The 17,077-nt window shown below is 41.4% G+C and overlaps 1 protein-coding gene across 1 annotated transcript in view; it reads left to right on the top strand.

Annotated features, from left to right (window-relative positions):
* SUPT3H (SPT3 homolog, SAGA and STAGA complex component) overlaps nt 1–17,077 on the top strand; it is a 439,951-nt gene that overhangs the window by 357,164 nt on the left and 65,710 nt on the right. Inside the window, exons 7-12 of the mRNA XM_025209587.1 lie at nt 3,417–3,492; nt 4,309–4,362; nt 9,302–9,414; nt 10,033–10,140; nt 10,627–10,815; nt 13,774–13,884. Coding sequence (XP_025065372.1) covers nt 3,417–3,492; nt 4,309–4,362; nt 9,302–9,414; nt 10,033–10,140; nt 10,627–10,815; nt 13,774–13,884 — 651 coding nt within the window. The remainder of the gene's footprint in view (nt 1–3,416; nt 3,493–4,308; nt 4,363–9,301; nt 9,415–10,032; nt 10,141–10,626; nt 10,816–13,773; nt 13,885–17,077) is intronic.

Raw genomic sequence — 17,077 nt, 5'->3', positions numbered from 1 at the left:
GCAGCCCCCTGGCTCTGCCGGTGCCCCTCACTCCTAATCTGCAGCTCCCCACTCTCCCCAGTTGCCCCAGGGCCAGAGTCTGTAGCCCCCTGCACCCTCTGCCCCCACCCCAGCAGCGCCTGAGCTGTCTGCTGCCCCCAGGAAACAGCCCAGTTCCCCGCCCCTGTTGCCTCCCCTGTGGGTGGCACGGTCAGCGCGGAGCCCATGGGGTGGGGAGGATGCGGGCTTGGGGCTCCCCACCCTGCTGCCCTTCCCCCGGGCCTCTGCAGCCCAGCGGGCAGGACCTGGCACAGGATAGAGCACCGTGCCACGACCCCGTCCAGTGATGTCACCACCCCATTTGGGGTCACAACCTACAGTTTGGGAACAACTGGTTTAAAGGCTGCCTGATCACATTCTGGACGTATCAACACAGAACAAGGATTTATTTTCATTTATCTTTCTACGTTGGCAAAAAACAAGTTGTAAGCAGAACGAAGGGAAGAAGTTTGAAGCCAGTCGCATTCAGTCTGAAATTCTGTCCTGTCTGACAGGAAAGGTAATTGCACCTGAAGAAATTACTTAGCAGAATGCAACAAGGAAGGCAGACCTGAGGAAGTAGAGGAATGTGTAGAAAAGGAATCGAGAAAAGAAATGCTTCAGTGTAATGTCTATCCCTGCAGTTCAGTCGCACAAAAGAGGTTTAGAAATTAAATTTAGCACTTCAATCTAGAGCAGTTGACTAGCCAGGATAGGGCTGTCCAACTTCTGAGTGGACATGGGGCACTCATGGGGGAGGAAGTAGAAAGTGGAGAAAGGAGAGGGAACCCAGAGATCTTGGGGTTGGGGGCAAAGGGCGAGAGAAATAGCGACAGCAGCAGTGGGAGCACGTGATGGAGGGAGATGGCACTTGCTAGGAAGGAGTGACACCTGGACCTCTGGGGCAAAGCATGGGGAGCCGAGGAGGTAAAGGTGGCAGGAGCCTGCGGGCCAGTGGTTAACCACCAGTTGGACGGCCCTGTGTAGAATACGGAGAGAGAGAGAAAACATCTCTGTGGGTTGTTTCTAGATGACTAGGTGACTCGAGCATTGGATGATTGCATTCGGTTCCTCCTGGGAGAGTCGTTGCTCTCCGAGCAGAGACCGCGAGTGTACAGATATTCGGGATTTTTCTCTCAGAGTGAAAATGGCCACTCCGAGAGAAAAATAACCTGGGAACAACCAGGGTTAAATCGCTCCTGGAGAGTTTCTCCTGGGAGACATTCTCTTCTGAGAGAAGCCACAGCACAGTCCTTCAGTGTCCCAGGGTGCTTTGCTCCTGCCCCCTTTGCCACCCTCCTCACCACCCCCCCTCCCCCCCGCCCCAGAAGGCAGTGCGTCATTCACTGGACGTCAGCTGAGCACGGAGCATGACATACCCCTTCACAATCCCCACATTGTGTTGCAGGAGACGCAGGTTGACCCTGAGCAAGGCTGTCCTGTGCTCGGTCTCCAGAGGCAGAATGAGAAACCGTGCAAAGCACGCGGACATGTGCACTCGGGGGCCCGCTGGTTGTGCAGCACGAGCACGGCAAGCTCTCTGCTTTTCAGGGGCTCAGTATTCGATCGCCTGTTCAGGCACCTCCAGGTAAATGTTACTACCAGGAAAACAAACCTGGAAGAATTCTCCTAGATCACTTGAATGTCTGTAGACAAGGTACTTTGGGTGAATCTGAGATCTTTTATGAGATCAGCTTAAATAGTTGGAAAAGTATTTTTAAAAAATCAAGCTTTCAGGTTTAAAAACCATTTGTCAGGCCTCCTATGTCCTTAGACCAACACGGGTACAACCTACACCCTTGAATGTCTGTATGCAGCCTTAGAGCGAGTGGGTTTAATATTGGGATGGCCTTATCGTGAGTAGGTGAGATAATGAGATACAACTTCTCCCATCAATAGGTAAGGAGGGCATCCAGAAAGGAATGGGAGTAGAATTCGATATCATGTATGTAGTTCAAAGAAAGGTTTTCTTTTCTGATTCAAGCCCCATTTTTTAAGGCCAAGTCTTCGGGTCCTTTTCTCACCAATAAGCACTTTATTTCTCGCCAAACCAGATGAAACAAACCCACAATTTTAAATTTCATCAGATGGTGAATTAACCTTGGACTCAGGCTGAAGAAGTTCTTTGGGCTATAAAAGCACCCGTGTTTATCTTTTCTTCGCTGTATTGTTGATTTGTCATTCTGATGCGTGAGCTTGGGCTGTACGTAGCAAGTGCCGATGTCTGGATGTCAGTGCCAGCAGCCACTCCTGTTCAGGATTGTCGAGTCGGTACTGGAATCCTGCTCCTGTTTGGTGTGCTGGGTTTCCTTGATTCATTAAGTTAGTGTTTGGGAGAAGATTACAAACCTTTCTCAGAGCTTTAGATAGCACACTTTTCTTGTTTGGAAGATTTGAATGAACTACTATCTGCTTCTTAAAAGGATAATCTCTCTGTTTAGTCTAACTACCTCTTCTGGCCTCCAGAATGTGGCAGATGATCTGGTGTAAATCAGCTCTGCATCACTGAAGCTGATGGGCCCGAAGCATGTGATTAAAATTAAGCATGTACTTAAGTGCTGCTTTGAATCATGACTTATATAGTGTAGCATATATTTGGAGGGCAAATATATAAATGTATGGTATGTTAATACCTTGATTGCTGAGAGGTTCAGGGTTATGCAAGCCTTTGTTTTACATCAGACTGTTGCTGTATGAAATATATTCTTTAGAGAATCCAGTAGAAAATGTTTTGAGAGTTGTTTACATTTTTCTCAAATGAATTTAATTAGCCTGTTTAATTTCCTCTTTCTTCCTTCCCCTGCTGCCTCCGGGTCCTGAAGGATAAAAGAGAAGGCATAGATCAACAATTAAAATGTCAGGGCTAACCACCTAAAGGCTGCTTCGTGTACCGACTGGGGATCAGCCTGCACTGTGCTGGGGCATCCGCAGTGTGACGCCAAATGTCCATTTGCTACAATAATGAGTAATGCCCCTTTAAAAATGATGTAGGTAGGGCTCAATTCTGAAGGGTACTGAGCACTCTGGCTTCAATCCAGGAAAACTCATGTGCATGTGCTTAGTAGTAAGATTCACAGTATGCCTGCATTTCAGTATGTATTTCAGTGCTTTACTAGATCAAGACCAGAAAGCTTAGCGCCCTTCAGGCTTGAGCCCTTATTGTTGTGCTACACAAGCACATTTCTGGAATACAAATTAAAACTCTCCTCTGACAGATTTTACTCCTAAGAATAATAACCCAGCTGTGCTTTATATCTATGCATCTTAACCTGTTTAAATCCACCGGTGACTTTTGAGTTTATAGCTACAGTAGTGCAAGTTTTGTGGATACTATTCATCTTCTGGTTCATAGTTCTGGTTAGAGGAAGTGCATTGTTTCATTCTACTTTGTCTTTTAGAGAGCAGAAAGGCAAACACGGATGATGGACTCAGCCCAGTATGCAGAATTCTGCGAAAGTCGACAGCTGAGCTTTTGTAAGTATTATAGCTGCTGTATTGTATTTAGAGGTACAGTTATTAGTTTTAGGTACTAGAACAGGGATGGCCATTCTGTAGCAAGAGTGCCACAAGTGGCACACGGGGGTGTAGGTTGCAGCCGTGTTGGTCTGAGGACATAGGCAGACAAGGTTCTTTGGGTGAATCTGATGTCTTTTATTAGACCAACTTAAATAGATGGAAAAAAACATTTTTTAGCAAGCTTTTGGGTTTAAAAACCCTTCGTCAGGCTGAGGAAGTCTCTGCAGTTGGCGTGTGCTCTTCCTGGATGGAATGAATAGTAAAGAAGCCAGAGGCCGGGCCGGTCTGCATGTGGGACAGGCAGTCAGTGAAGATGGAAACTAAGGAGTCAGTGGGCAAGTGACACGCTGGGTGGGGGGGAGAAGGGGGATAAATGTAGCATTTAAATAGTGGAGAGGTACCTGGGCAGACGTGGCACACTTCCTAGGTACAAGTGGCACACAGCAGATTGGGGCAGGCAACACAGTGGAAGGTAAGACACAAAGCAGAGCAGCAGCTGGGACTGGGAGCACAGGGAAGGAAGCAGGAAGCAGAGCAGCAGATGGGGCAGGGGATTGGAGTAGCACTCGGGGAGGACGCGTAGCTAATTAACGGTGTGTGCACCAAAGAGGATGGCCCCCATTGGATATAGAAGAACCTTAGTGAAATATTTATTGAAAATGCACTTGTTTAACATACGCTAGAAAACTTTAGATCCTGTGTTCTCATGTCTTCTGAGCTATCACATTGTAGTGACAGCAGACAATATTTTTCATTTCTTTTGCTACTTCCCAGCTTTTCCTTTTAACCCGAGTACGATGGTGATGGGTGCTTGTATAAATCCTACAGGTAGCCTTTTTAAACCGTTTGCATGGTAAACTATCCACGCTTGTGATATTGTTATGCACATTTGATTACTGAAGTACTGTCTCATGCTTGGGATTAGTTCTGAAGGCGTCTGAAATAAGCTAAAAATAGCAAATTTTCTTTTTTTATTTCTGCATCCACAGACATACAAAGAACTCACTAAAGGTCTTTTCTATTTTAAGCTGTAACCTCCTGCTGTGGAATTTATTCAACATTAGCCAAATTCATGAGTACACGCCATTCCAACACTAATAACATGATGACAGAATTAGGGCTTTACTACCACTGAAAACCAACTTACTAGAAGCACTTGTGAGCCACAAGTATAATGGGCTGTAAATTAATGGGCTTGATCATATAGCAAAACAGCACTACAGACACAGTTAAGTGATGACTAAGGCTTCAGGTCAAAAGTCAAAGAGAGAGTGAGGTGAAAGAGCCATTAAAAAGCATGACAGAGTAGCACATGACACTAAAATACAGAAATGAACACAATGGTGTCTTTAAAAGAGAGACCTTATCTCGTTCTTCACAACAGGGCATTTGAACTGAAAGAATAAGTGAGTCATTTATGGATCATAAAGTTCATAACGGTCAGATAAATGACACATCCAGAATAGTGCTCTGGGTAAATGTCAGCAAACGTAGGAAACCATGTTTTGTAAGCGTTTTATTTTTTTCCTGATTCAGTGCGTTTTGCAAGCTTCATTATAATTTGGCATTACACATCTGTGAGCCATTAGGTAAATGATACTTCAGACTGAGGTGATTTCAGAAAATGACAGGTTCGTGATAATGGCATTTTTAAACCTAAAAATTATAATCAGACCTCAGCACAAATATAAATTTGCAGTGTACAAGATATATTCGAATGCTGCTGATTTGTAAAATAAATTATCTGGTGGATAATCTTGCTACATTTTTAATAATAATGGCCTCATTTTCCTCTCGCTTGCATTTAATGCCGGTGAAGAGTAACTGGTGTCAGTGGGATTTCACTGGTGTAAAACCAGTGTAAAAAGAGAATCATGCTCACGGTTACTATCTGCTTTGTTTTATGCCAGATAAGATGCTAATAGGTCAAAGTATGTATAGTTTTTTTATTGAAAGTTAAGGAAAAGTCTATTCCATGTATTAGGCACATAACTAGACTTGGGTACCTAAGTGTAATTCTTTTCTACCCTGCTTCAGTTCCTGAAAAACAGTCCAAAAGCAGCTGCTTTTTTACAGCTCAGTCATAAGGGTAAGCTGACAGTATGTTACAGAAATAGATGCATTAGAGACAAAAAGAGATGAATGGGGTTTTTTCAGGGCTTGACCAGGGTGGAATGGAAGCACAGATAGATGTCAAAGTCTACTTCAGTGCTGATGGGATGGAATAGAAGCTGGGCCTCGAGTGCTGAAAATAATCAACCCCTGGGGCAGGGGGCTAGACTCAATGATCTCCCGAGGTCATAGTATCATCATCGTAGTGTTATAGTAGCTAGGGTCAGGAGGGACCCGAACAGATCATCTAGCCTGACCCCTGCCACAGGCAGGAATGGATGCTGGGTTCACAAGACCCCAGACAGGTGATCATCCAACCTCCTCTTGAATTTGCCCAAGGTAGGGGCGAGGACCACTTCCCTGGGAAGCTGGTTCCAGATTTTGGATTAGGTCCCTTCCAGCCGTAATGTCTATGATGCTATCTACTACTGTAATATAAGTCCATGAAACTCGCAAAGAGTCGTATATTTACAGTAGTGTTTTATAATTGCATAGTTAAACAGCACCATAAATCTGCACGCTATTGTAAAGGGGTTATAATTTTGTCCTAGCTATGACGTGTCCGAGCAGGGCTGTCCAACTTCTAAGTGGCTGGGGCAGCATGGGCCACACTGGCATGAGCCTGGGCCCCCCCAAGGCTGCAAACTGCGTGGATGCCCCAGCCTTACCCTCGGCTCCCTGGCTACGAGCTGCCTCATCCCACCCCACTCCACCCTGTCTCTCTTCCCCCAGGGAAGGGGCAGGAAGTGGAAGCTAGAGGAGGGAGGGGGAGAGTCCAGCAGCTGCTGTGGCCAGAGCAGCAGGGGAACAGCAGCTGGGGGGTTGAAAATTAACTCTTCCCAGACTCCATGTGGCCCATGAGCCACCAGCTAGACAGCTCTGGTCCAGAAAATACAAGAGAAGCGAGATTGGTTTGGTGATGTCTTCTGTTGGACCAACTACATCATTGGGACTGCTGCTAGGTGAGCTTTTGATCTCAAAATATTCTTCCTCACATCTGGAAAAGAAAATTTAAGCTAAATACCAGATAATGCAGTTTTTTTGTTAAATTTCATTTGTATCAAGAAAAAGTCACTTAAAGGGTGAAAAGGACTGTAAACCTATGAAGCACAGAGCCGTTTTCAGAGATAGCCATAAATTAGGTAAAAGGCAGTTGAAATAAATAACCCAAATTCAGAAGGAAGGAGGTTCCTTATTACCTGTGGAGTACAGAGAGGTTAGCAGAGACAAGGAAATTGTTATGAGCCATAAAATCATTGTCTCTGTTTACTCCATGGTGTTTAGTCCAGTGTCCTGTAAAGTTATGAATATTTTGTTTCCAGACCTGACCTCTGAAGGGTTCCTCCTGAGCACAGAGACTGTGAGGTCAGAGATGGAACCATCAGTGTTATCACGTATGTCGTTACCTACTTGCAGGGCTCCTCTGCTGTCTACATTGGCCAGACAAGGGTGATCCCTACCTGAATGAATGGGCACCAATTCAACATGAATTCCAGACTTTAATGTCCCTGGACATTTCATCAGCTGTCCTTAAACAAAACGTTAAAAGCCAACTTGAATGCAAAATTGCAGAACAAAGAAGCCATTCACAGACTGGGTTGGTTAACAGTGGTCTCATAGGTTCTACAGATTCTTATCCCATTACCTGTTAGTTTCAGGGTCCTGAACACGTTAACTGCCTTACTTATTTCAATAGATCTAGTCACCCCACTTTTTACCACTCTGTTGCAGTGTTCCCTCCTATCCATCTCTCTTTCCTTCCATATAATGTAGTTTCTCACGTACAGCATGCCCCCAAATAAAGTGTTGCACCTTGTTTTTGGAAGGGAGAACATAGGAAAAAAAAGACTTCAGTCATGGCCAAATGTATGACACAGAGTAGGACCTTCTATAAACACGTCCCTGCTTGGACATGTCATAGCTAGCACTTAATATAAACATAGCAAGTCCAAGAAATGTAGCATCAGGAAATTCCTGGTGTGTTAGACTGTCTCCTGTGATGCCACGCTTCTTGGACACTATATTTCCTGTGTCACCAGGTTGGCCCAAGCCCTTGCAAAGGCAGTAGGAAGGCTGTTAGGTTTTTACTCTTAAGTAGCTCTTTATACAAGTGTCTGTAAATAAAAAGAAATTTCAATATCATAGGCCTCAGCAAGATGCTACCAATAGCTCATTTGCTGCTTGGGGCACAAGCTACAGTGCTCAGCCCATGGTTATGGCTGTGATAGGGAAGACTGTCTCTTCAGTTTGCTAATGCAAGTGGCTGCCATAATGGGAGCTGCATGGGATGCAAAGTGTCTCCCAGAGTGCAGCTTTTCCAGCGAAGAAAATAGCTTCTCCACTTAAAACCCCTACTTCAGTTTGGGGCGATGGGGGATTATTTTGCGGGGAAAGAAGTGTGTTCTGTATGTAATAAAATATGATAAAACCTTTCTTTCTGTTAGTCTGTTCATAGCGTATAATGAAGTAGGCTGTTGCATACAAAAGCTCATACCTCTGTAAACCAGTTAGTCTCTAAGATGCCACCCTACCTGAACTTCTGCCTATTTTTAGACTTAACATGGCTAACCACCTTGCTTTCTCATGGGCATGTGTGTGCGCACACATGTGCATAGACACACAGGCATGCACACACTATCATCCTCTCCACCAGGCTTGTAACTTCTTGAACAAAGAAATGGTACAAGAGAAATTCAAGATGCGCCTGAAGTTTTAAGACTGAGAGGGTGATCATGGTGTTATCAACAAAAGTGAAGATAAGTGGAAGTGATTTAAGAAGGAAAAAGTAGGCAGTCAATTTTAAGTGTGCAGAACTTTGTTGATGATAACAAACTATCCAAAATGATATGTTGGCAAATGGTATGGAAGAGATCTGCAAATTATCAACATAGAAATCTGCAAATTATCAACGTAGAAATAAGAATTGAATCCTATGCATGTGTGATATCACTCAGATGTAGAGAACATGAGACAAAGAGAACTATATGAGGTTTGTGAGGGAGAAAGGACCAAAGATGACACTGAAAGAGGGATGTGAAAACCAAAAGGAGAACCAAGAACAGATGAAGCCAGAGTCATAGAGGAGTAACCAGTACTATCAGTGACTACATCACTGGTTCTCAACCAGGATGCCATGGCACTGTGGGGTGCCTTGAAGTCCTTTCAAGGCTGGCATGCAGTGTTCACGCTGGCAGGCAGATTAAGTGAGCTTGCAGAGCAAGAGCACAGCTCTTCCCCACCTCCCCTCCGGTTACAGTGTCTCCAAGCTCTCCACTCTTCAGGGCCTCAGTATCAAGTGTCTGTACATCCAGTTCTGGGTAAGTTTCTCTGCCAGGAGAGCAAACCTGGGAGAACTCTCCCAGATCAGTTGAACGTGTGTACGCAACCTGTATCTGACTTACCTTTTCCTTCATGGTGCTCAAGGCTTTCTCTTCAGACTACACAAAATTGTGTGTGCACAATCACTGTCCTTACCCACAGATCTCACTTTGCTAATTTCTGAGTACCTCCACTGGCTTTTCCCTGTCTTTCATGAAAACTTCAGACTCCCTGTTTAACATTTATAGCTATTCTAGGAGGGTGTAACTTTAAATTACTATTTGAATCACTTTTGTTAACTTTCAGTTCTGTTCTCTCTGATGTTTTCAATGAACAGCCAAGAAAGCGTCCAAGTTTCGTGATTGGTTAGACTGTAGCAGCATGGAAATAAAACCAAATGCAGTTGCCATGGAGATTTTGGCATATTTAGCCTATGAGACTGTGGCACAGGTAAGGGAACATAATATACGGACTATGCCATTTCATTACAAAGTTAAGTAGATAGTCTTGGCCACATTTCAAGCAATCTCAGCTGACCCTAAGATTTTGTGTTAGCATTTTTATAAGTATAATGGTCTGCAACTGAATTCCTATCTAACCAGCATGCAATTTACTGTATCTGAGCTTCACACTGTACTGTGCTCATCATTGTGGTATTATGAGTGGCAATAATGTGTAATGGTTACCATAAGATTGACAGCCAGAAGGATCTTTGTCCAAGTCCTACTGAAACCACACACTTTGCTATGTGACCCTTGGCAAGGCACTTGTGTTCAGTCAACCCAACTGTAAAACTGGATAAAAAAGCAGGATTTCTTGGAAAACCAAATGTTACATCAGAGCCAAACCTTCTTGGTAGATAAATTACTCTGTAAATTTATAAAATGTGATGAAAAAGGTTCTTTAGGTTAGAGTATCTCTGAACAAATTCAGATCTCTGCTAAGAGGCATTTGGATTAATCTGTGTCGACACGCACGTACTGACTTCATTTACGTTTGTGATGCTGTTCTGCCAGTAAGCTAATTCTGTCAGTGAACCTATCCTTTTAATTGTTGTTGTTCTCATAGTTGGTGGACTTGGCTCTCTTGGTCAAACAGGATATGGCTCCGAAAGCAGGCGATCCGTTCAGCCATGCAATATCTGCTACTTTCATACAGTATCACACCTCTGCTGAGGTAACTCTTTGGGTTTTTTTAATGATGTATTTTCATATCAGAATAGAATTAAACATTTTGGGGAGCCTGCGGCTTATATTAATGTGTCATGCATTTTGGAGGTTTGTTGAATTGCAAGTAATTGGTATAATTCTCTGATAACTTTTGACACAAACTATATGGTTATAACTGTTAAAAACTTTAGCAACTTTACATGCAAATGAAATTAATTGTTTATATAGAAATTCTCACTATCGGAGTTTGCTTTTATTTTTTTTTCCTTTTACATTGATCTTTATTAAGTAGCTGTAAATGAACTGCATATCAATGATAAAAAAACCATAATGACTGATGTAATTACATGGATCAGCAATCATCATAACTTCTGGAGTGTGCAAGCTAAATATTTTATTATACTTTTTGTTAAGAGTATAAATCTAGGAAAGTAGGGAACAATTTTTAAAATTCCATCTCATAATGGCTGCAGTTGACTTTTGTTTGGTTTAGCCACATCTCTTAGGCCAAGCCACAAGTATGAAGACCAGTCTCGACTCCCCTGAAAATACACCACCCCCTACACCTACTCCCCCAACATCAGCAGGATCACAACACCTTGGAAAAACCCAGTCTGGAGCCATGGGGAATGGAGGCATTGGACAAGATTCTACCAAAGCCAAGCAAAGAAAAAGAAAAAAGGTAGTTGTGGATGTGACCATAGTAGGAATGACCTCAAAGTATCTTTGAAGATCTTAGTCTCTCTTGGTTTTGAAATTATCGTTTAAGTGCAGTTCCAAAATATGTCTCATACTTTACTGCTGGAGGGGCCTCTATTTACAGCAGTATTCTTTATTTTTTATGTCTGAAGTCCCATTCAGTCCAGATCATTTGTACACTCTGAGGGAAATGTGATCATTGCTCTTTCCATGCTTTATCATACATCCTTATACTTTAGGTGAAAGGGATATACTTTGATATTTTGATATTAAAAAAAAAAAAAAAGAGTTGGAATAGATTTAACTAAATGAGAATGTTTTTGTCTATTTAGGTTGGGCTTTTAAGAAGTTTTAAGAAATCTTGGGGGAAAAAAGTCTGCTCCCAAAGCTCAGTCTGATCCAAAGCAAGTTCTGCTGGTATGAAATGAGTACCTAGCAGTTCTGCCATCCATATAGTCTTTCTTCCCTTGCTACTCTACTCACCAGTGCATTAACTAGTAGTTTTCTTATTGACATTACTATAGGGGGAAATTTTCATATGCTCCTAATAGAATTATAACAGGTTCAGCTTTCCCTCACCAGTGAATTGACCTCCAGCAACTGTCTTCTTATACTCCAAAATAACAAACTCTTTGATGAACCTTTAAAAATTGTTTTTTCTTATGATTTTCTGGAGTTGCTCTTTTTCTTCCCCCACTTCTTTTTATATATTGGGGCGACGACGTTATTCCGTTCACCTGAGCAATTTGCACTGTAGTTCTTAGGCACAAGGTGTTAACTAAGGTTGCAATTTTAGATATAGATAGTAACTTTTGTTACTTGTATCACTTAAGCTCATAACCTTACCTGCCTGCCTTTTCTCAAAAATGTTATGTTTATAAACAACTGCATAATTTTACTGAATGCTTCTGCTAGCTTTACCCCTGTCCAGTTTTGACAGGTATATATTACGCATAGCCAAGGGGTTGCGATAGACTAGGTTCTTAATGAAGGATGCTATTCATACGACATCAGAGCCCAGTACAGCAAAAAGAAAATTAGATTTTTCATTCCCTTTATGAATGTCAGTCAACAAGGGAAGAACCCACCAATACGTTATGTAATATATAGTGTACACACATTGACTCAAAATGGAACCAGTAAATTTTCAGCAATTCTGAAAATCAGACATTTTATGTAGGTAATTAATTTTAGACAGCCAAGTTTGACATATTTGTCCTACATTATATATTGGTCATGCTGACTGAATTCACCAGATGTATCTCCATGAGTAAACCTTGCAGCACTTGTCTTGGGCATTCAAGTAAGCCTTAAGCAAATGTTACCAAACAATACAGAATAGCTTCTGCTCTTGATGAGCAGATTTGGAAGAAATTGTGTACAGAAAAGTTCAAAGTCCTTCACTTAGGACAGAACAATCAAATGCAGAAATACAGACTGGGGGGATGATTGGCTAGGTGGCAGTCCTGGAGAAATGGACATGATTAGCAAGCTCTATGAGTCGACAGTGGTCTTACTGCCAAAGCCACCCAGCCGTCTCGGTCTTAATAACAGGATTGTTTCTTGCAAACTGAAGGAAGTGATTTTTCCACTCTGTTCAGCCCTGGCACAAGGTCTCACCTAGAGTACTGTGTGCGGGCATTGTAATTCATGTAAGATGTTCAGGAGAAAGAATCCAATGGAAAGCAACAAAATTATTAGAAGTCTTGGAAATGTGATTTATAAAGAAAGGTTGGGTGAACTGGGATTCTTTAATTTGCAGAAGAGAAGACTGGGGGAGGGGGGATTTGATAATAGTCATAGGATCATAGGAAAGTGGGGTTGGAAGGGACCTCACAGGGTCATCAAGTGCAACGCCCTGCTCAAGACAGGATCAGCCCTGACTAAACCATCCCAGCCAAGTGTCTGTCTAGTTGAAAGTTTCTAAGCGTGGAGATTTCATAGCTTCCCTAGGCAACCTGTTCCACTGTCTGACCACTTTCATAGTCAGAAAGCTACTATTAAACTCCAGCCTGTGTTGATCATGGGGTTGGACTAGATCGCTGGTTTTCAACTTGTGGTCTGCAGACCCCTAGGGGTCCACAGGCTGTCTAAGGGGTCCACAAAAGATGACTGATCAATCAAAAGTATGTGAATACCCACACTTACAAAGGGGTCTGCACCACCATTTGAAATTTCCAAAGGGGTCCACACTTCCATTCAAAGTTTTTTAGGTGTCCATGAATGAAAAAAGATTGAAAACCACTGAACTAGATGGTTTCCTGAGGGCCCTTCCAGCCTAATTTTTCTGAGAGTCAGTGATTCTAGCCAGGGATTTCCTGAACCAGTACTAGGACTTCATAATTATCGAATCAGTGTTTTTTCTGCATAGAGTCCTTAATTAATATACACAATAAAATAAAATACAAAAAAGTTCCAGTTTGAATCAATCGAAACATTTCTTCACTATTGTGCCTTTATAATTCAATGTTATTTAATTTCCAAATTTAAATTTGATATCACTCAACTGTGAGTTTAGTAGCAGTGTGTTCTGCTTTTGAAATACTTGTCAAATATCTTCTCCACCCCATGACATCATAATGAAAGCTTGAAATGTTTTAAAAATAGCTGCCTGTGGTTATTGCAGCATGACTTATATGACCCTTTCATTTGAATTTGAGCATTTGTTGCTCTTTTCTATTGCAACGTGCAGTGGCACTAGGTGAAATACTTAAGAGGACAAATATGGTGTTCTTTGGGTCTGGTAGGCAGAGTTCATGTAAAAGTCTCCTTTGATTTGTTAATAGCTTTTTTTCCCTTTAAAGTAGTGTGTGGCAGCAATGATATGTATCCTCAGGAAAAATCAGTCCATTTTATAAAGGTTTATTTTCATACTTTATGCACTGTAGGTCTGTTGTGTGTTTTTGATTTAGTAACAATTTATGTGTTTTTTCTGTTGCAGAGCTCTGCAGCCTGTGGTATAGAGGCTCAAAGCGATGCCATCCAGCCTGGCCACATCAGAGAGGCCATTCGACGTTACGGCCACAAGATTGGCCCCCTTTCCCCATTCACAGTACGTAATAACAGAGTTATAAAAAGTTATATTTATAATCTTCAAGAACTTTGATTTTCAAGTGGTCAAATGAAGAAGCTTTGGAATTGTTGAAAGCAATTTGTGGTGACTGTAATTTTCTTTATAAAAGTGGCATAATTCTCTTGGGAAATAAAACTTAGTAATTTCAGTCTCTTTTTGGAAGGACAAAAAAGTTTTTTCTTTTAAATATTATTTTCTTTCAATTACAAACTGTGCTTTTTTGTTAGTTCTTGAATTTTCTGTTTTTGCAAAGTTTAGGTTTACAGTTATTTTAAATTATATGTGTTACAGTATGGTGAGGAGCATTTTATATTCTAAATTTAGTTACATGTCAGATACTGGTCCTATTGGAAGTTGGACTCTCAAGTGACACATTTAGGGTTGGAGATGGAACAGATTGGTTTCTTTAAACAGCTTTGAAGCTTCACTAAAATGTAATAGAATTGAGCTTGCGGTAAAAGGTTGATTTGATTATGAGGTTTTACCATCATTTTTCCTATGCAAATTGAAAAGCTATTGTTTAAAGCAGCCAAACAAATTCTCTGTTGAAATTTATTCAGCTGATAAAAACTTCAGAGCTGTCACAAGTCTCCAAGGTCATAAATTGGAATCATCTCCTTATGACCTGCTATTACATGTGGCAGTTATCTTATTGCCTTATTTTGTATCCCTTAAAAAAAATCAGTCCTTGTCACATGTACTGTTAATACCCATGAGCGATAAACCAATCACTGCTTTGGGTCTAAGCACTTGAATACTGCTTAAAAGCTAATAACTGGAGAGTATTTTGAAAGAACACAAATGTTAAGAGTTTTATGTAGCTAAATTCCCTCCAAACAATTCTCTACAAATATTTGAAGACTGTTGATATCAGAAAGGAATAGGGGTCGGTTAAAAGTTCCTACAAGACTATAATCAAAAGTAATGGGAGGCAAACAAGGACCAAAAAAAGTAGGTAATTATTTAAGAGAGATATGGCTAAAACCCTGCAGATGCATTCTCTCCTTTCAGAGACTAATTCAGTGCTTTATGAAGAAGGAATAGGTAGCTGACACCAGTTCGCAGTGAGGTATTTGCTTGTACCCCATGGGCCAACTTAATTATACTGAGAGTCTAAAATCAGGAGTAGCTTACCTAGAGACAGCCCAGGGCCAAGTTGTAAAGCCATGTGACACAGGGGACCTGTAAAATACTATCTGAATAATGTGACTCTGTATCCTTATATCTCACGAATGACCAAAGTTTCACATCATTGGATTTAGTATTTTATTGACTTAAGCATCTTTCCTGAGTGGTTGTCCAGCCAGCCGAGAAAGTAAGAATCTTAACATAATCTCCTCTGCAGCGTAGGAGCTGTAGAACTGATTTTAAAGTTGTCCTTATAAGGAAAAATGCATGTCAAGAGTACACATCTGAAACAATCTGTCTATACTCTTCTTCAAGAATTGCCTGTAATTATAAGTACACCCATTAGCTCCTTGCAGGACCACATTACCTCCCACCCCCTCCGTCATGCTCAGCTCCAACGGTATGAGAGAGCTGCCCAACGTGCCCATCAATTCCTTTCCACTGTCAAAGATGTAAGTGCAAAAGAAACTTAATGATCACTCTCTCCTCTCCCCTTATTTTTCTGCCAGTGAGGTGTATTTTTGTGGTTTATTTTGATTTCAACTATGTTGCGACTTTAAAATGCTGTGCCCGAGCCATTGCAGTCAGCATCCTAGACACAGATCTCATGAGTGATTTCCTCTCCTTCTGTTTCCTGTCCTTTCAGTAGTCTTTTCTTCATTGTGGTTCTCCCTGCCCATTTGATCTTAGTCTGCATGACTTGAAGCAGGTGTGAAATGATACTGAGTTTAATCCATGAGACCTGCAGAGGTTGAGCCCCTCTGAAAAATTAGGCTTTTAACTTTCCTTCCTCCCAAAGTTAGCCTAAATAAGTGACATGCAAGGGATAAGGAAGATGTATGCAATCCATTATAGCAATATTTAAGTGACAAATATACTTGTATGCAAGTTACCCAATTCCTCTTTAGGTTGCTGTCCTTTCTTCCACGTGAGGACTGTTCCATAACCTCTCAATAATTTTCTTATGGGCAAGAGAAGAAGGGTCTTCCATTACGTGTCCTGCTATTTTCTACTGGGTTTCTAGGTGTCAACTTCCTATGCATTCAGTAAATGAAAGAAAGAGTCAATGTGGGGCTGTAGGGGAAGTACCAATTATTCTTTCCAGCTCTATAGTGGCCACTCAGGTATGTCAACAGAAAACGGGTACAACTCAGTTGGAGTCAAAACAGTGTTTGACCTAAGCGTGCCTTTGTTATACTAGCATTAAAGCTGCTGTAACAGAGTAGAAAATCAACCCAAGAAAATTCAGCTAATTATGTACATACTCATAATATACATGGCTGTTCTGAGAGCTATAGTGTGCTTTTGGAAAGTACTAAACCTCTCATACCAGAAATTGTGCTGAATAGATTGTTTCCTGCCAGCTGACTGTCCAATGTGCCAGATGTTAATTATCTAGAAATGCTTGATACAAGCCCCAATGATAGTCAGGTACTTAAATTCTGCATGTTAAAAACAAAAGATAGGAAAATGAATAGAACTGAATCGTTTGTTTGCATGCGTTCTACGTATATTATCTGCAATGGCCCTAACGCAGAGCATTTCTTGGCATTTCATTAATTTCTTGCCTGACTCCATTTTTAAGGACATAATTTCAGTCAGGCGCGTACCTGGACTCTTAATTATTACTATTTTTATGAGGCCTCTTTATAAACCCCAATAGAAGCCAATACTTATAGTTTTCATGGTACCATAGCCATGTCAACTGCAGTAAAAGATAATAAAGATATAAAGCCATCCCATTCCAAACTGGCAGGATTCATTCTCCTCTTTTACACTAATGATAAACTTGATGTTTGATGATAAATTTGATCTTTGTTAAAAGGTTAAGTATAAAAAATACTCGGGGAATAGGTTGGCATGATCCTTTATTTTAAATAGTTTCTGTCTCATCCAAATAAGTCACTTTGGGCAGAGAATGAGCAGAGTGTTTCTCCTTTGGGAGATTATTTTTAATCTACATAAAGTCAATTTTGGCATCTTGCCATACTGGTTCACCTCAGTGTTCAATAATCTTCCAGAAATTCACTCCCTGTCATGTTTT

Source organism: Alligator sinensis, unplaced genomic scaffold (genome assembly GCF_000455745.1).
Source record: "Alligator sinensis unplaced genomic scaffold, ASM45574v1 scaffold1156_1, whole genome shotgun sequence".
NCBI lineage: Eukaryota > Metazoa > Chordata > Crocodylia > Alligatoridae > Alligator > Alligator sinensis.
Note: the sequence above shows the minus strand (reverse complement) of the source record. Positions and strands in the feature narration are given on the sequence as shown.